This window comes from Chelmon rostratus, chromosome 17, assembly GCF_017976325.1.
Source record: "Chelmon rostratus isolate fCheRos1 chromosome 17, fCheRos1.pri, whole genome shotgun sequence".
In the NCBI taxonomy this organism is placed as follows: Eukaryota; Metazoa; Chordata; class Actinopteri; order Chaetodontiformes; family Chaetodontidae; genus Chelmon; species Chelmon rostratus.
The window spans coordinates 13,146,698-13,165,552 of record NC_055674.1 but is presented as its reverse complement, the minus strand read 5'-3'; the positions used below and the strand labels follow the sequence as shown (position 1 = coordinate 13,165,552).

Genomic DNA, 18,855 nt, shown 5'->3' with positions numbered 1-18,855 from the left:
GGGAATCAAACACATGACATGGGGGGTGACTCTGGGACGCCGGAGTTCACTGCCTAACCTCCTGGAGGTGTAGTGGGACTAAGTAGGCGAAACACTGTTGAAGGGAGGTTTCCACCTGATGACCCCCAGAGACGTGTTAGGAATCACTGCTCTTTGGCAGGTATAGAGGCAGATTAGAGCTCCAAGGTTCTTCACTGAGAATGAATCCTCTTTTTGAGCACAAGTATCTTGTGTTTAAATTAACTGTGGTTACTGGTACTGATGTTACTATTGATGATGATGATACCGCCAGTCACCTATAAACAATTTGCTCACGTCAAATGTAATGCGGTCAGACTACACAAATCAATAAGGTAACACATTGATTGGAGAGAATAAAACATTTGAAGACATCACCTTGAGCGCCGGGAAATAGTGGTGGGCATTGTTCACTATTTTTTGACCACAATAGACTGAATAAACCAGATGAATCTAAAAAATGATGGTCAGATGCATAAAAAATGAAAATAATTTCTCCAGAGGTAATTTTACTGTATGAAAGCATAGGCTGGCACCAATTCAATGCACCGCCACTTGCTGTTTGCACCCCCCTTGTGTGTTCTGAAGAGCTTCTGTAAGAGTGAATTTCTCCATTGTGAGATTAAGAAAGTTTTAATCTAATCTAATCTAATCTCTAATGTAAAAGCAAAAACAAACACAGAAAACTGAAAACAGTTCACAGTTTTTTTTGTTAACATTGTAAGTTATTTCCCCTCATGTAAAGATCATGTGTTAATACAAAGTTCATATTTGTGAGTGAATATCAGTAAAAATGTCGTGTTGAATTGGCGCAGCCAGTAGAGGTAGCTGTCACTTTTTGGTCTACATTAAATGCGACACCACACGCCATCTTTGTTATGGGCGACCGACGTCAGGCGATGACGGAAGCATTTTCTGTTCCTGTGATTGGTGGAATTCAGTCATGCCAAAGGTCGCGTATATTTGGCGCTCTTCATTCACGTCCAGTCTGGCGCGTTTTTGAAAGCGCAACATACGCTTAGAAACATGTATTTTGAATTCGTAGTTGGAGTAATTCGGAACATATCGGCGTAACGTTTTTCACTTTATTTTGTATTTCCGTGGCTGACAAGTGGAGGATGTATGGACCACTTTTGGGACCGGTGAGGAGCGGGACTGCTCTGAGAGTAGCATCTAGCGAAATCTGCTAGCTTGTTGTTATACAGTGAAATTTATGTGTGGTGGCAACAGACAGCTCTCCCCCTCACACAATGAACTTTGCCTCTTGTTCATTCGCACACACGGGCAAGTGAATAAGCCAAGTCTCTGAAGTTGTAACGTAACCGATTCAGCATTAACGGTGAGTGTTTTCCTGGACTGTTGTTTTTCTGGTTGCCCGTCTGTCATAATGCACACGAAGTGTAAGCGATATTGGGCGCCATGTCAGCAACAGTATAAACTTTTATCCTACCTACTGTCCCTGACCTATATGGGAAATTGTATAAATCTGCCATTTATCGACTCCACCAGAACACTTGTTACAATAAATGGGAGTAATGCTGTTTCACAGTAATCCTTTTTTACATTCTTAGGGACATTTGCTTGTTTAAAACATTCTGAGACAAGGTTGTGTTTTTAACTCAATTGTTGAAGCATGAAAACGTTTATTATAGAACGTTAAGTGGTTATTTGCACGTGCATAGGGCCTTGTGCCAGGTATCCTGCCTTCCCTGAAGATAATTGTTACAGAAATGTTGCCTTAATTCAATGGTTCTCTTAAAGAGCGACAGGAAAGATGGGGAGACAAAGGTGAAGGTGACAAAGCTTCCCAGCAATTGATCCGGTGGTTAGACAACTGAACCACCGATTAATCTTTTAGTGATTTACTGCTCTTTCAGAACTCAGTGTGCATGATGATATGTCCTTTTGCTTTAGATCTTTTCAGATGATGGCTGGTGTTGTGGCTATGGCATCTGTCATTGAGGACTTTGACACTCAGGTATTTCTGTCATAGTGATTTGGGCTATTTATATCATGCAGAAGCTGTTACAGAAGTGTTTTTCTTCAATGATAAGCATTCTCATAATACTTTGTCACTCCTTTAACAGCCTTGCAAGAAATCTCGCAAAAATGGTGGCAGTCCTGTGGTCAAGACAATCACAAACTATTTCTCACCTGTGCCCAAGCCTGTGGAGAAACCCTTTTCTCCTCCCCGCACCAACAACATTATGGACTACTTTAGCCGAAAGGCCCCGTCCTCCAAAGAAAAGACCAGATCACCAGAACAGTCAAAAGAGAACCGTCAGCTTGCAGAAAAACAGACCAGCTCAGAGGTGGCTGTGAAACAGCCATCTCAGAAACGGACTAGAAAGGCCAGCAAAGCTGTAAGGAAACTTGTGGAGGCTGACACTGTTGGCTCCACAGCGGAGGAGAACTGCCTGATCCTAGACGAACCAGATGATAACAGGGACTCAGCAGAAGCAATAAGGAGCTGTGGTGTTTTTGGCAGTGATCCAGCCTCCCTGCTGGTCCAGCTTAGTGCTGAGGCTTGTGTTACTGTGGGAAAGGAAGAGAGGAATCCAACTAAGACTGTCAGTGAAAAAGCTGACCATCACGAAGATGCTTCTAAATGCGAAAACAATGTCAAACTTCAACCAGAAGTGAAGAGTATTGAATTATCTCCAATTGTACCTTCAAAATATAAAGAAAAACCGGTTAAAACTGTGGCACGAAATTCTCGAAAGAAACAGCAACAGGAGGCAAAGCATACAGAACCAGAGGAGAAAGAAATCGAGAGTTCATTGTGTGATGTTAGTATGGAGGTCAATGTGGATGAGGCCTCTCAGTTAAACAGCAGCACAGTCACAGTCTCTTTCGAAGAATTTGTGAGGAGTCAGAGCCAGGACAGGGATGAAGATGACATAGATGAACAGGGCAAAGAAAATGAAAGTAAAATCACAACAGAGGCAGAAGAAATTGACATTAATCAGTTGAACAACCTTAAAGCTGAAGAAAATGAAGCTTGTAAGGAGCCACCTCTCCAAGTCTCACCCCGCACTGTCACCATCCAGGCTGAAGTGCATGTAGCCTCACCCAAACAGGAAGCCAAGGCAGTTGGAAAGTTAGCTTCTATGTTTAATAGGAGAAAAGGGGCAATGAGCCCTTTAGAAGGAGTATTATCTCCCCATATAGAGGCTGGACACAAACCTCCTTCTACCTCTGTGACTGCCAAGCGGAAATCCAATGTGGTTCTTCAAGAGGAAGATCTAGAGCTGGCTGTGCTTGAGAGTGAATCCACGCCCAAGTGCAGTGAGGCAGAGAGGAAGCACTTCATGGCTGCCTTCAAACAGCCCAGTCTGGATGGATCTAAAAACAAGCCTGGCAAGAGCCAGGGCAAGCAGAAGCAACAGGAAGAGAAGGTTTTGGATGATGCAAACAAAGCTGCTGATGAGGACACTGTAATTCCACCCTCCGTTGAGCAGGTCCCTGCGTCCTCTCAGGAAAACAAAGTAGCTAAAAAGAAACTCGCAAGAAAAGGCAAAAAAAGAGCTAAAGAAGAAAAGGAGGCAGTCACCACTCCACCTGCTGCTACTACTGTGGAAGAAACAGTAGCCACAATTGTTGAGGCTGATGATAAAAGGGAGGAGCCTCCTGTAACCTCAACTCCATCTGTCCTAGTGGTGAGGAGGTCCAGAAGAGAGGCTGTAGTCAGGCAAGCGATCCCACCAACTCTTGACAGAAAAACCAGGGAACACGATTCAAAGGATGTTACTGCTGCTTTACCTGATGGCAGTCCTGTAAATATGTCCACCCCAAAGATTCGCAAGTCCAAACATGGAGTCTTCGTAGCAGAGATGGTGTGCCCACCTGACACAAAGCAAAGTCCAATCAGGTGATATATCCACATTATATTATTCATGTTTCTTAATACTACTACACAGTCACTGAAAACACTATGGATGCATTTATATACTTGGCCAGTTTATTAGGTAGACCTATCCGAAATAATACAGTCTTATAAGTATTACAGCCCTGGAATAAATCCACCCTTCATGAAGGTTATAATGTCCATTTTTTGGTTCAGACTGATTCAACTTTATCATAATTTTTGGGGATGTAGTTTGTGGTGCGATTGCCCATGTTTTTCATGTTCTAATCCAAATGTTTTCTTTTTCATAAGGATTAAATTTACTAGAGTCCATAAAAATATTTCCATGACCAAGCCTGAAGGTGGAAGTGGCATAAACAATTCTTTGACTACTAAAGTGAGTATGATATATTTCACAGATTGGACACTTTCTAAATTTAATGAATTGGTTTTGACTTGACAAAGAACATATTTAAATATCAAAATGATGGGCTGAAGATGATGAAATACTCATTCATACTCTCACTTTGATATCTTTTTCAGACATCAGATGACACTAAAAAAAGGAAACAAGCAAAGAAACTGGTGGAGAAAGCCAAAGTGATTCAGCAGAGTAAAAAAGCTGCTGTCAAGGAGAAGGGCACCTTAAGGCGTTCTGCACGAGCGGAGGCTTCTGCCAAGAAGAGCTACTGTGAAGATGAGGTACAGTTAAAGGCCAACAAAATAGATAAATCCCAATTTTCACAGTGTTGGAAAAGAGTGAATGGATTGGTAAAGTTGCTGAGGGCCATTATGTTGGTGACATGAACATGAGCTCAGTCCTGCAGTCCATTTCTTCTTGCCTGTCATCCAAAAGTGGATCCATAAAAATATTTTAGCAACAAAATAACGCACAGCGTTTTACATGTTTACGATATAATAAAGCATCTTTTGTGTAACTGTGATTCTCTTCATAGATCTTTTATTATCTAGCAACCTTGTCATAGACGTAGACACTATTCTAACATGCACAATTTATAGTTCATATTCAGTTTGTTTGAGTGGTCCGGTAAACTCACTGAAATGCAAGTGTACACAGTCCGTCCTCAAGTACCTCAAGCAGCTTAATATAGCGTGATGAAGAATAAGTGTTTCATTCCTGTTTGCACCGGATATGATGAAACCAGCTCCAGATCAGTGTCTATGGAGTGCTGTAAAGGCCTTCAAAATTGACCACAGTAACCAATTCAAAGATTGTTAGGGATGTGGCAATTGTTCAGGTTTTGAAATTGATAAAATCTGAACACTTTTCAACCCTAAGACATAAACACAAGGGACCTCCACAATGGCCCATTGGCCACCTTCATATAAATATTGACAAAAACTAATTGGTGTATTCATTCATTTTTTTCCTCACTATGTGGTTTGTTTTGTCAGGATTCTGTCATCTGTCTGGAAGAGGACCCGACTGCCACTCCTCAGACAGCACCACAAAAGAGTAAACCCCAGAAGTCTTTACGCAGTCTAAATGATGTTCTGGGAAAAGCCATACCTGTTGGCAAAGAAACCAAGACTATCCCTGGTAGTCTGCCCCACTCCTAAATCACCTAACAGTTGAGCATTTGTTTGATATCTCATCTAATGAAGCTGTATTTTCTTTGTCACAGGCTCCAAAGTGGCCTTGCTGGGCCAAGAAAAGACTGCTCGGAAGGTGTCTGCAGTGATTTCCATCTTTGATGAGGGCAGCCGTGAGGGCTCTGAAAACTCCCAGGATGATGAGCAGTTCAGGGCACGCAGAGAGTTCTTGAAGAGTGGTCTACCCGAGTCCTTTAGGAAACAGATAGCCAGGACGACTGCCACCAGGGAGGCGTACTCTCTCTCCTCTTCCTCCTTTCAAACAGTTATACACACGAAGCAGCCACCAAACGGTAGGCTGTTCCTTCAGTTGCAATATTAAAGTGATGTACACTTGAAAGCATTGATAATCCAGTTATATAATATACATTATTATGAAATGAGCCATTCTGCATAATGTGCTTTTGTACTGTTGGTACTTAAAATGTATTGGGGATGCTAATACTTTTGTACTTGCATGAAACTTTGCATTTCATTACTTTGACTTTGTAACAAGAGTTTTTCTACAGTGTTCAATTGCTGTTTTAACTTAAGTAAACAATATCAGTACCTTACCCACCACTGTCATCTAATAGGGTTAGTCAAATGCTGAAGTTTTTTTTATTTTTTGTGATGAAGGAGTGGTAGGTACTGAGAAATCAAGAGGCACGAGAAGCCGGTAAAACTTGACTTTGTCGTGTACTGACAGATTGCCCTCTTTGGAGTCTACTGTGGCCTGAGTCTTCATTACTGCGTCATCTGAAAGAGCTTTGGTGCCAAACATCCAACCCACTTCCATCTGTTAGTGGCTCCCTTTGTATGACGACTGAACCAGCACATAGAGCCTTTTGTGAACGGGTATGTTCAAATTCCTGTCAAGACTTTATTCTCCTAGCACCTGTTCAGGTCAACTCCAGACCAAGGCATGTCGGCTTGTTGGGGAATTGGTTGCATGTTAAGCTCGATTGATATTTCAAAACACATTTATCTAGAGCTGTTACCTGTCTGCTAGTAAAGCTATGTTCTCAAAAGGCTTATAAAAACAAAGTCTGCATAAAATCACACAGTTATTGCTTATTCCTGTCTAATTTGTTTGAGTTTTTTTGTGCAGTTTGTGGTTGGTAGTGCACTTTGAAATAAAAAAGCTTTTTTCCCGTGGAGCAATAGTGGGTTCTAACAGCAGACTCAGTATTTAATAATGGTGTTTCTCCTTTTGAAGGGTTCTGGTTGGAGGCCTGAGATCACTGAAAGTGTTCGTCAGCTTCTGATGGAGGAGATCAGCACCTCCAACCCTCTTTTCCCTGTTCAGATGTTCATCACTCGCTTCCTGAAGAGACGTGCTGACCACCAGCAGCAGCACACAGCCTCGGGTCAGTCTTACTGCACTGAAACAAAAGTAGATATATTGTATTGCAAAGCACCAGGTTGCAGTAACAGTTTACTGTAGGCTGTTAGTAAGCTTGACTTGACTGTATTCAGCATTTACCCTATATTTGTTTGCGTTTTTATTTTCAGCATCAGTGGCAGGTTACCCTCTAGGACCAGAGGATGTAACCAGACTCACCAGCACCACACTACCAGCAGAACAAGGAGGAGGAAAGAGGAAGAGGATGGATGATGAAGGGGAAATGACAGTGAAGGTGGCTAAGAAACAACGGACCATTTCGTCAGAAGAGAAAATTTCCACAGCTGAGCCTGAGCCAACAAAAAGGGGAGGGCGTACGAGACGAACTCGGAGATCCACGCTGGAGGAGGAGGAGAATGAGAAAGCCAAGCCTTCCGTCAAAGTTGCTCCCATCCCGTCTGAAGATGACTGTGTGGTTGTTCATGATGACTTACTTTTAGGAGAAGACACTGGAAAAGGTATTGAATTGTGTGGTTTAAATCACACAATTTTATTTTATTTATTTTTTATTGTAACACTATTTAAACTGGGGTCAAAGGATAATGTATCATCCTATTAGGAACCTGGCATGATGACATGAGATGTTTTTTAAACTTATCCTCCAGTATTTGCTTTTGTTGCGTAAGTGTCTTCATCAATGCCGCACCTGATTGGCTCTGGTAGTGAAGTGTGGACAAACTGAAAATAAAAAGATTTAGTGCTTGAAGTAAAGTACTATCAATAGAGCTGCTGTCATTGACTCCACCACAATAATGTGTAATTATCTTAAACGCCACCCACGTGAAGAAAACACCTACCAAGCTGGCATAACAACTAACATACAACATCCTCAATAATATGTTAGAAAGAGATCACTGGTGCTATCACGCATGTTAAAATACACGTTTTCTAAATCAGGTAATTTGGTGTTTATAAACCTCAGTGGCTCTGATATGTTTTGCCATGTAACAAATATTTAAAGCCTCAAACTCAGTCTCTAGTTTGTTCAACAGATGTGAAGGAGGATGTGTTATGGACAGACAAATATCAACCCCAGCACTCCAGCGACATCATCGGCAACACTGCCTCAGTCAGGAGGCTGCACAGGTGAAGAACTAAAATTGTTTTAATTTCACTAAACCTTTATAAAATCAATGGCCAGTGTATTTGCTTTATACTGTATCTCTTAAATGGTATAAGTTCATTATGCAAATGTACACAACATATCAGGAACATGGAAGTGAATTATTTATTTATTTATTTATTATTAATGTTTTAATTTTTATTTTTTTTGGGTTCAGCTGGCTGAAGGAATGGAAACTCCGTGCAGACCGTGAAGAGAGAAAAAAGCTAAAAGACAAGAAACAAGAGGAAGACAGCAATGGTGGGACATTAGAAAAATACAGATCTTTTTTCTCTCCATAACTTCTTTTGTTCACTTGAAGGGTTCACTCTTGTGTTTGTTTTGACTGCATGGTGGCTCTTTGTGTTCAGACTCAGACTGGGACTGTGGAGAAGAGGGCTCCCAGGATGGGGAGGACATGTGTAATACAATGCTCATCACAGGACCCACTGGAGTTGGAAAGACAGCTGCAGTCTATGCCTGTGCCCAGGAGCTTGGCTTTAAGGTACAAATGCTTCAAGGTACACATCTGTGACATTTGTGTAGGAGTTAGTGTCCTCATTTTCTAACTTCCCTCTGATCTCTCAAGGTGTTTGAGGTGAATGCTTCTTCTCAGCGGAGTGGTCGTCTAATTCTGTCCCAGCTGAAGGAAGCCACTCAGTCACACCAGGTGGACAGTCAGGGGGTCAACGCCCACAAACCCACCTACTTCAACAGTTACGGCACAAGCTGCAGCGCTGGCACTCTCCGGCCTGGAGCCTCTCCCAGTATGTACAGAGCTGACACTGAGAGCACTGTTTCTGAGTTTCTGGCTTGTGAGAGGGTCTGTTTAATGCAGATTTTGTATGTGGTTGGATTTGCATACAGTAGGAATATTACAAGAGGAACGCAGACTGTTGCAAATTGATTGTGGATTGTTTTCTTCATCTTCCAGGAAAGGTAAACTCTCCTCGAAGGGTGGTTTCATCTCCCAGGAAACATCCCCAGTCCCCAAGAGGTGCTAAAAGAGGAGGCTTGGCCCCCACCTCTTTAGCTAACTTCTTCAAAATGGGGCGACCCACCAACAAGGAGACACCTAACACTAAGAAGACTGAACAAGCAGGTAAATCCACCTTCAATGTGTCGATTTGTTTATTAAAATGATAATGTTACCTTCATGAAAAGTTTCTATCTGGACTTTAATAGTAAGTGTTTTGCTATTTTCGTCTGTCTCCCTCATCTCTTTCTATAGCTGCTTTCAAGAAAGTCATAAAAGCAAAAGAGTGTGCCAGTAAGCATAAAGACCCTGCAGTCAGATCACCAACAGACAAAACCAATGAAGAGCAAAGCAAGAAGACAGCCACCTCGCTTATCCTGTTTGAAGAAGTTGATGTTATTTTTGACGATGACTCAGGGTTTCTAGCTGCCATCAAGACATTTATGACCACTACCAAGAGGCCGGTCATCCTCACTACCAGTGGTGAGTCGAAAGTGGAAAGTCAAAGGCAATAACTTGCAGTTTGGTCGTGTTGAATGTATTTGCTTTATATACTTTATTATCTGTGTCTGGTCTTGTGTGTTTAAATCAAATCTTGTATGTTTTATAGATCCTGCTTTCAGCACCATGTTCGATGGCAACTTTGAAGAGATCCTTTTCAAAACACCTTCATTGGTGAGTGGACAATTTCTTAATGTACATTTTTCACTGTTCTGCCTTCCACTCGTACATGGGTCTGTGCATTTTGGTCTTAAGTCCACACACAAATGCAGTTTTTAGGTACAGAAAAAGGAGCTTTTGGGAAACTCAGAGGAAAAACACAGTTTTTAAAAAAATACCTGTTTATGAGTGGACTAGGCCTGCCACCGTATTCACTGAATGGGTTGTGGCTCAGTTGTCAAGTAAATCTTTAGTCATCAGTCAGTTTTGTCCTTCTCTCCCTGCTGCAGCTGGATGTGAGCAGCTTCCTGCAGCTGTTATGTCTGGCAGAGGACATGAGGACAGACCAATGGGACGTCAACTCTCTGCTTAGACTCAATGGCTGTGATATCAGGCAGAGTTTACTGCAGCTGCAGTTCTGGACTCGCAGCGGAGGAGGCCACTACGTAACCAGGCCATTGATACACACTGGCAAGAATGGTAAAGAGATGAGCTGGAGGAAGTGTATGAAGAAGTTGGAATAGTAATGTTGTCAGTTTTTCTTTATTTTATGTTTGTAAATGTCAATAATTTGGTCTTTTTTATCATCTGAGAAACATTTTTAAAACCAAACAATTTCTTTTGCCTGTTGACCTGGAGAAAGATATTCATGTCTTTATTTCAGTCCATTAGAATTACCTGTAACTTGAGAAATTGTGCAACTATAATAACACAAACATTGTCTGCATTTAGTCAAAAATGCAGCTTTTAACTGGAATCATGAGAACAAAACACATTTCCCCAATTTTAGCATCCATTTGTTTGCTTAGCATTGCTTCCAGAATAGAGTTAAAAATTTTACTAATCGCTCTCAAAGTATTAAACGGATTACATCTCTGACTTGCTAGAACCATAAAACAAAGGCACAGAGCAGAAAAGACTATCTGCACAGCTATATACAGCTACATCACCTAAAATGCACCTTTTTTAAACTAGATGATTTTTAGAGCCCCAAGACTATATTATATTGATTATTTTGTCATATCTGGTTTTACTTTTTATTGTATATTTTTATTATGATCTCATGTCTGTTTTATCATTATTTAAAGCACTTTGTAACTGCTACTATTATAACAGACCATTAACCTAAATGGTATTTTCCCCTATTTTTAAAAAAAGTTGAACTGAAGTCAGAGACTGAAGAGGCAGCCGCCATGTCTGTGTGTGCAGTGACTGCCCCAGCCACCCTCCCTCCCTGTGACACCGGCTGCACTGACAGCATGCTGGGCCTGCTGAATGTTGAACCTGAGAGAGATGTTTGGGAGCTGCTCAGGGTAAACTCTTCATTTACCACATACGCTCACAGTGTGTATGGTTGTTTTTTCTTTGTTGATTCATATATTACTTGATTTAAGATATGCACGGGTATGTGTTCTCAACAGAGCCGGAGTCCAGTGAAGGAGGCGTTATGCTGGGAGCTACTGACAAACAGCAGGCGTCAAGGAGTCGACCTGCTCTATTCCAATATGGAGACACTCTTGCATCTACCACTCACACAATTGACTACCTCCACCTACAAACCTGAGCAATCTGTTTCTGTGTCACAAGACCATCCTTCTGTTAATCCAAAAGAGCTGCCGTCCACCTGTCTGCAGTTTGACATGCTGCCATCCCATGCCAGGTTATTGCACACAGCAGAATCAGCAGATTGCTCAGACGATTGCAGTCCTGTCAAAATGTCAAACACAATGAGAAAGACCAAGAAGCGGCACTGTCTCCCTGACCAGGATGGAATGCACTCTGATTCGGACTCAGAAGACGGTTTTCTGTCTCTTTGCAAGCCACAGGTTGCTCCTCAGGCGAAGGAGGAAGTCAGAGAGAGTGTAGTTTCACAGACAGTGAAGAGGAAGCCACTGACTCCTGAGGAGCGGCTAAAAAGTGTCCCAGTCTTCCAGTGTCTAGAATCAATAGCTGACTTCTTAGACAACATGTCCTACATGGACTCCTCCTTGCCTACTCGTCCAGCAGGTGGTGACAATCACAGAATGTTACCAGTTGGTGCAGTGGTGAAAGATGGGATGACAGATGAGCCGAGGGTTGAAATTGATGGAGGGAGCTGGGTGAGAGGAGAGTGTTCCTTGGAGATCCCGGCTGCTGTGGAGGCTATGAGCTTCCACAAGTGTAGGGTTTCAGTAGCGGAGGCCTGGGACAAAGCACAACAACTAGAAGGTGAGCTGGGAAAGGAGGCAGCAGCAGAGCTTACCCTCCCTGTTGCCGCCCATCGAAAAGGTTACAGCTTCACTCAGGATGCGCCCTGTCAACCACAGTGAGTCTTACTTATCTTTCTTTACATAATACTATCAACTTCCTGCACTGTAACCCAGTCAGCATGATATTGGTCACAGAACGAATGAATTATAACCATGACCAGTTCAGAAAGAGTTAAATCAGTTCAAAGAAAGGTAATGCATTTTGATATGTTTCAGGCGGGTCCAGCGGAGGAGAGAAGTGATGGAGAGTCTGACGTTCAGAGGAGTGTTTGGTACTCTGGGCAACAGACCAGCAGCTGCTTTGGACTACTTGCCAGCCTTACGCACCATCTGCAGATCAGAGCAGCTTAAGGAGCAGGGCAAGGTTAAACGAAGGTGAGCATGCACGACACCATAGTTAGTTTTTCAGTTGGTCAGCTGGAGATCTTGGTTTAAACAGGGGGTAGGATGTGGGTATGTGCCTCATTACAGGCACTGCATTTTGTTTTTGTGTTAACGCTAAGCTACTAACTTATTAAAGTTTAAGCTGAGTTACAATTGTGTGCAACTTAAGTCTGTTGGAATGGGTCTGCAAAAAACAGCTGTTTTTCCTTCTCCAGGTTCCTGCACTACCTCGACGCAATCCACGTGGGTCTTGGAAAGAGCACTCTACAGCACCTTGCTGAAGATTTCCCCTAAACCATAGAGAAGATCAGATGTGTCCTCCATGATCACACAGAGGCCTTAAACAAAAACTCTCCTTAGAGTAGTCACACTTTTAAGGTCCATAAGGTTTGGCTATTAAATTGGAAGAAGGACCACATTTACAGGTTGTGTTGTGGCATAAGGACAAATCATCAGGCAACAGTATAAATCAGTGTTGCCTGGTGTCTCTTAATGTTCCTGACCTTGGCATGAGATGAGGTGTCTAGCCGGTCAGAGGTGTGCGCACACGAAGGACTCGGGTGAAGCTTCCACGTATTTCATCAAATACGGAAATGACGGAATCACTGAACCAGAAATGGTGTTCTCACCTACAGGGCACAAAGCTAACTAACCTCAAATGTTCTCTGATTCAGCACATATTTTGGTGCTTTCAAAGAATGCACTAAAGATGACTATTTTATATGATTTTTGTAATATTTAGCTGTGCTGGAGTGTGCAGTTTTTTGTTGTTTTTTGTACAGTAGTGTTTAATACTTTGAAGTTACATGTATCAATATGCTTTGCATTTTGCAAAGTGCTTTTATCAAGTAGACATTGCTTTTTAGGAGCACATATATATCATTAATGATTTGAACATGTAAAATAGAATTTGCCTCTGTATTTGTAAAGGCTGTGTGTACATTATCATTCTCTTCACGAAGTACTGTTGAAGCACCTGGGATCTTGTTTCTGTTCATCAAAGGCAGACAGGTTTTGACTCGCATTCACATTGTTCACTTTTTTTACATTTGGTCTTTTCTTTTGGTATTGATTATTCAGCCTTATTCACAGTGGGTTTTGTTGTGACCAAATAAAGGTTTATCACATCCAAATAAATAAAATGTCTCACCGTTTATGTGCTAATTTCCAGAGAAGTGTCCATCCTGACCTCAGTGTGATTGACGGACTCATGATATTTTGCAGAACATGATGGTGGTTTGCGGTGAGTGCATTGTAAATACCTTTGCCGTTGCACTGTGGTTAGACTGGTTTCAGGTTGGGTTGTCATCAAAGGCGTGAATGATTACCTCGTCAGCGCTTGTATTTGAAACCCTGTGGACCAAACACGACTCATTGTTTCCTACCGTGCAGCTGGAGAGGGAGGTCCCGCGCCTGCTTTGTGTTGTGACATCCAAAACTCACAAGTTCCAGTTTTCAAATGGACATTTTGTCGGTTTCATTACGCGCGTGTGAAGCTATGCGACCACCATGTTTCGTGTCCACAGTGGGATACATCACCGTGTGAGAAGAGAGACTTTGTTCCGCAATGGCGAACCGTGAACGCAACAAAAAGATCTTACTGGAACTCGTGAAGCAGGCGGACAACAGCCGGTGCGCTGACTGCGGCGCTCCCGGTAAGCAATGTGTCTGGTACTGGTCATGTAAAACAAAGTTTATGCGGTAAAATTGCATTACAAGTAGCTTATTTCAAATGTGCTTTGTCAGAAACTCTCGTACATCATTTTTAGTGGCGTGAATATAATCTTAAATTCATAAGATTTGGTATCAAAATCAAAGAGTTGTTTTTAATGTGATTTATAAAGTTTAAGATTTGTTTTGCTAATGATCAGCTGGTTCAATACACTTTTATTACTATTAATAATAATTTGATATGAAAATTAACTTATATGATGCATGATATTAACCTGTGTGATAAATGCATGATAAATGAAGGCAACTGTGACAAAATGTAGTTTTAAGGTGATATTATGCTCTCATGGTCTATATTCCTAAATTATCTCTTTGTTACTCCAAGTACACTTAGAAACTTGGACTTTATAATATTCCAGCATAGGAATACAGTGTACAAGGCGAATGGGAGGGAGAGGGGTTTAAGTAGGGGCCCACTTGCAGGGTAACCTGGTCTTGAGTGCAAAGTGTTGCATTTGAGTCCCTCCTCTTCTGTACACCTCAGATCCAGACTGGGCATCCTATAAGCTGGGTGTGTTTGTGTGTCTGAACTGCTCTGGCATCCACCGCAGCCTGTCCAGTCGGGTCAAATCCATAAAGCTGGACTTCTGGGAGGATGACCTGATGGAGGTACGGAAAACTGTTTCATGTTATTATTGCTATAATAACATATTAGTTATTTGGGTAGAAGGACGAATTGGCTGTGCCCATATATAATCTTTATGTGTGTCGTTTTGGCACCCTTGCAGTTCATGAAAACCAATGGCAATGCCAGCGCTCGAGCTTTGTATGAGAAAGCTGTTCCACCGTACTACTATCGGCCTCAGGAAAATGACTGTGTGTAAGTATTTTTACAGAATCTTGACATTCATCAGAAAACTGTGTTTGTGACTGGCTCATGTCTTCATGTTGGAATGTTTGTTTCTCACAGTCACAGAGTGCTGACCAGGCAGTGGCTCAAAAAATAGACAGAAGTGCAACTACTGACTGTAGAAGTGAAACATGGATGAATTTGTCCAACTGGATCAAAGCGTTGACTAGCTGTTGTAGAACAGTTTTGCCTGTCTAAGAATATTAATAAGTTTGCTGTTGAACCACAGTGTTTTAAGGGAGCAGTGGATTCGGGCCAAATATGAAAGGATGGAATTCACAGGAGAAACCAAGTATCCACCCATTTCATATACCACAGGTGATGTTTTCTAACACATGTATACTCTGTAATTTCTACTTATCTACTGTAGAACATACGTATTCATTAGCCAGTTGGTGTAAAACGAATATGAGCGTTATGGTTCCTCATACACATACAGAACTGTGCAAGAAAAACCTGTTCTTTGAATGACGAAACAGGAAGTGAAAACCGGCTGGGTTGTCACCCTTTGCAAAAGGGTTAAGGCTTATGGCTACGTTTAGCCATGCAGCCAAAAACATACTATTTTTCAGTAAGACCTGTATGTATTGAAGCACCTTTGAGTTATTGGATTTCTTGAATTGAATCCAGGGTTCTATGAAGGGATGCTGTGGAAGAAAGGGAAAGAGAACACACATTTTCTGAAGAGGAAGTTTGTGCTGTCAGAGAGAGAATTTACCCTGACTTACTACAACAAGGAAAATGTGAGTTCCCTGCAGCTCTTTCACAGTTGAACTGCACTGACATGAAATAACACTGAGTTTTTTAAACAATGTGAATGTGGAGTTGATATTAATGTGTCTTAAGTGTGTGATGTAAAGGCATGTGTATTGCTTTGATTTGATCTCTTTTCTCTGTAACTTACAAGAGTTTTAACTGCCTTTAGTTCCCTCCTCATATCAAAAATTCCAGTGTTAGTTAATCATTGGTGCTTTTTGCTCTGCAGAGACATAAACTGAAAAAAAGGAAAACAAGACTAAGAGCCTCTAGCCATGTCATGTTAGGCACAGTGATGTTTTGAGCTAAATGCTAATGTCGGCATGCAAACATGTACATGTGGACAATGCAGGCATGATGATTTTGGCAGGTATAATGTTTACCACGTTCGTCATCTTAGTCTAGGTAGTTTAGCGATCCTAACATTTGCTAATTAGCACTGAACACCTAATGATGCCACTAAAGGAAAGCTCAGTGGATCACCAAAATGTATACAGCTCATCCTCTGGGGCCCATGAATGTCTGTACTGAAGTCCACGAGAGTCCATCCAGTAGTTGTCCAGACATTGCAATAACAACTGTTAAATGCTGGTAGCTCAAGGGATCAGTCATTAAGATTCATCCTCTGAGGACCATGGATGTCTGCACCAAATTTCAGGGCAATCCATCTGATAGTTTTTTTTTTTTGTTGTTGTTTTTGAGTTATTTCAGTTTAGACCAAAGTGGTGGACAAACTGACATTGTCATCCAATGAATGAATTTACAAACAGCAGCATGCTAATTAAAACCATCAATATACATATACATATTGGTGTTCTAGGAATCCAAAGGCCCTAAAGCTGTGATCTCTATCAAGGACCTAAACGCCACCTTTCAGCCTGAGAAAATTGGTCATCCTCATGGGCTGCAGATCACCTACCAAGATGACGATCATACCAGGAGCCTCTATGTTTATCATGAGAGTCCTGAGGTGGGACTTCACGATCAACCAAAGTATAACAGTAACAGTAACCAGCAGTTGTTATACTGAATGTCATACAGTATTTTGGTGCTATGGAGAAGCTCAGGGTCTCTTCTTCTCCTCTAGGAAATAGTCACGTGGTACAACGTCATCCGTGCTGCTCGCTATGCATACCTGAAAACGGCGTACCCAACTGGAAGCGACGAAGAAGTAGGCAGCAAACCAAATAAACTGACAAAATGTTTGGTCATATTCACCTTTAAGTAACTCCTAGATGTTCAAAATACACTCTAAACAGACAACATAAGAACAACACGCATTTATTCAGGGAGCTTTCACTTTCAGTCATCAGAAATAGGAACAGGAACTTGCCTGTTTTCACTTTTATGTTTTCAAGCTCAATACAGTGTGCCTTCGTCTCTTTGTCAGCTGATACCAAAGATAACAAGAACCTACCTCAAAGAAGGATACATGGAAAAGACAGGGCCATTGGTAAGTTATTAAACAACAAAAAGTTTAACATATACAGAAACATGTTCTTACTTTATTTGCACAATTATGTATGAAATGTTTACTGCAACTTTTCATGGAAAATGTTAAATGTGTTTTTTTCTTAACAGCAGAAGGAGCCATTCAAGAAGAGGTGGTTTATTTTGGACTCGGAAAACAGGAAGTTGTTCTATTTCAAAGGCCAGTTGGTGAGGACAAAACCTCTTCTCCTTTTAACCCAATTCTCAACACTGCTGTAATGATTTGTCAGTGTTTGTCAAGCACTTATTGTGTTTCATTGTTATGTGTGAATGTAGGATGCGGAGGAGTTAGGGGTCATATTCATTGGTACAGAGAGCAATGGTTACTCTGTGAGGGAGTGTATCCCAACGCATGCTCGGGGAAACAAGTGGAAGTGTGGTGTTATGGTGGAGACGCCGGAGCGACAATTTGTCTTCATGTGTGAGGAGGAGAGGGAGCAGAGAGAGTGGCTGGATGCCCTCAGACAGGTCCTTCACAGGCCCATGGCACCGCAGGATTATACCAGTAAGCAAGCCTAGAAAATAGTCAGAACATGTCAATGTATAGTGCAGATATCTAAGCGCTTTCTAATATCCCCCACACACAACCGCATACTAGTCATTCCTGTAATGTGAAAGCCTTTTTTTCCATATTTCTGAGACCAGTTCTTACAACACTAAGAGTCTGTAGAGTCTGTAACAGCAAGCTAACATGCTTGCCATGAAAATGCTGACATAATGATATTAAACTGGTATGATGTTAACCCTGTTCACCATCGTAGTTTAGCATGTTCGCATGTGACATTTGCTAATAAGCATCAAACACAAAATTGAGGAAAAGCCAGGGTAACATGGAAGTCAGAAGGATTCATCATTTTGGGTAATTTATGGTAATCCATCCAATAATTGTTGAGGTATTTCACTTTTGACCAATGTGGAGGACTGAGCAGTGGATAGATTGACGTTGCTCATCTATAGAGCCATGCCACGAGCATGCCTAATGAGAAAAAAGCAAGGTTACTGAGTTGTCTGGGTTATCTGCTCCAGATTTTCTCTGTCTACTATTCACCTGTACTCACGTATGTTCATACTGGCACAAACCTGTACCCAACTCCACACAAAGTTGTCATACTCAACCACTGAATTATGTGTGACCCTACTCTACTCTTGTGTCTCATTCCAGTTGAAGCCAGCATCAAGTATAAAAAATGAACTCCAGAGAGGTCTATCAACAGGATGATAGGGAGAAGAACACTGTGCTTGAAAACACGAAGAGGTACTGCAAGAACTACTGCAAGCAACCCGAACTATGACTCTAACAATGCTCTGTACCACAGTGTGGATTAAAGACTTCCATCCACCTCCTTTGACACCAGATCTGATGTTCAGTCTTAGTCTTCAGAAAGTATTGCATCATTATGTAAAATCACTCCTCTGACCATAAACCACTGTCACAATATCAGCACTGTTGTAATAGAAGATTACAAACATTGCATATCATCATGGTGTATTTATGATGTTTCTTCTTTTTTTGAATTTTAAATTTCTGAATGAACAAGCTTATAATTTTACCTTTTGTACTAAACATGTTTCACTATGCCCAAAAAGAAAAAATACTTTTTAAAAAAATGCTGTTTAATTCATAGATTACATGTGGGGTATGTGTTGGATAAAACTTTCATTTAAATCTTACTCTCTGCCCTTTTACAGTTGTGACATGTCATGTTTAGCTTGCTTGACCTCTGCGGCATTTATGAATTCTACTACAAATGGAACTTGATAAGTCATGACTGTGTTACTGTAATAATGTCAAG

At 41.4% G+C, this 18,855-nt stretch overlaps 2 protein-coding genes across 3 annotated transcripts; both read left to right on the top strand.

The window, feature by feature from the left end:
- The first annotated feature begins 1,029 nt into the window (after positions 1-1,029).
- On the top strand, positions 1,030-13,361 carry atad5a (ATPase family AAA domain containing 5a). Its single transcript, XM_041956775.1, has 22 exons — positions 1,030-1,357; positions 1,933-1,996; positions 2,106-3,889; positions 4,178-4,262; positions 4,409-4,567; positions 5,282-5,426; positions 5,512-5,772; positions 6,168-6,316; positions 6,678-6,828; positions 6,974-7,321; positions 7,856-7,949; positions 8,144-8,226; positions 8,337-8,470; positions 8,555-8,732; positions 8,900-9,067; positions 9,197-9,424; positions 9,552-9,616; positions 9,892-10,081; positions 10,760-10,914; positions 11,023-11,906; positions 12,067-12,225; positions 12,450-13,361. Exons 2-22 carry the CDS (start codon positions 1,943-1,945, stop codon positions 12,526-12,528), a joined length of 5,553 nt encoding a protein of 1,850 aa, XP_041812709.1. The 5' UTR covers positions 1,030-1,357; positions 1,933-1,942; the 3' UTR covers positions 12,529-13,361.
- Positions 13,362-13,581: 220 nt separating this feature from the next.
- Positions 13,582-18,746, top strand: adap2 (ArfGAP with dual PH domains 2). 2 transcript variants are annotated; one of them, XM_041957964.1, is made up of 11 exons: positions 13,590-13,889; positions 14,450-14,574; positions 14,694-14,785; positions 15,045-15,133; positions 15,446-15,558; positions 16,392-16,541; positions 16,659-16,742; positions 16,962-17,024; positions 17,153-17,230; positions 17,339-17,567; positions 18,225-18,746. In XM_041957964.1, the coding sequence occupies exons 1-11, from the start codon at positions 13,802-13,804 to the stop codon at positions 18,251-18,253; spliced, it is 1,140 nt and encodes a 379-aa protein (XP_041813898.1). In that variant the 5' UTR covers positions 13,590-13,801; the 3' UTR covers positions 18,254-18,746. The 2 variants fall into 2 exon arrangements, with proteins under 2 accessions (XP_041813899.1, XP_041813898.1); XM_041957965.1 differs by lacking the exon at positions 17,339-17,567 and having other exon boundaries at positions 13,582-13,889.
- The last annotated feature ends 109 nt before the right edge of the window (positions 18,747-18,855 follow it).

Excerpts from the sequence above, each read along its gene's own strand:
- adap2 (XM_041957964.1), top strand. The coding sequence starts at position 13,802 with ATGGCGAACCGTGAACGCAACAAAAAGATCTTACTGGAACTCGTGAAG. Across the intron at positions 13,890-14,449 it reads CGCTGACTGCGGCGCTCCCG|ATCCAGACTGGGCATCCTAT; the intron begins GTAAGCAATGTG and ends TGTACACCTCAG. Across the intron at positions 15,559-16,391 it reads CTTACTACAACAAGGAAAAT|GAATCCAAAGGCCCTAAAGC; the intron begins GTGAGTTCCCTG and ends TTGGTGTTCTAG.
- atad5a (XM_041956775.1), top strand. The coding sequence starts at position 1,943 with ATGATGGCTGGTGTTGTGGCTATGGCATCTGTCATTGAGGACTTTGAC. Across the intron at positions 1,997-2,105 it reads TTGAGGACTTTGACACTCAG|CCTTGCAAGAAATCTCGCAA; the intron begins GTATTTCTGTCA and ends CTCCTTTAACAG. Across the intron at positions 8,733-8,899 it reads CCGGCCTGGAGCCTCTCCCA|GAAAGGTAAACTCTCCTCGA; the intron begins GTATGTACAGAG and ends TTCATCTTCCAG.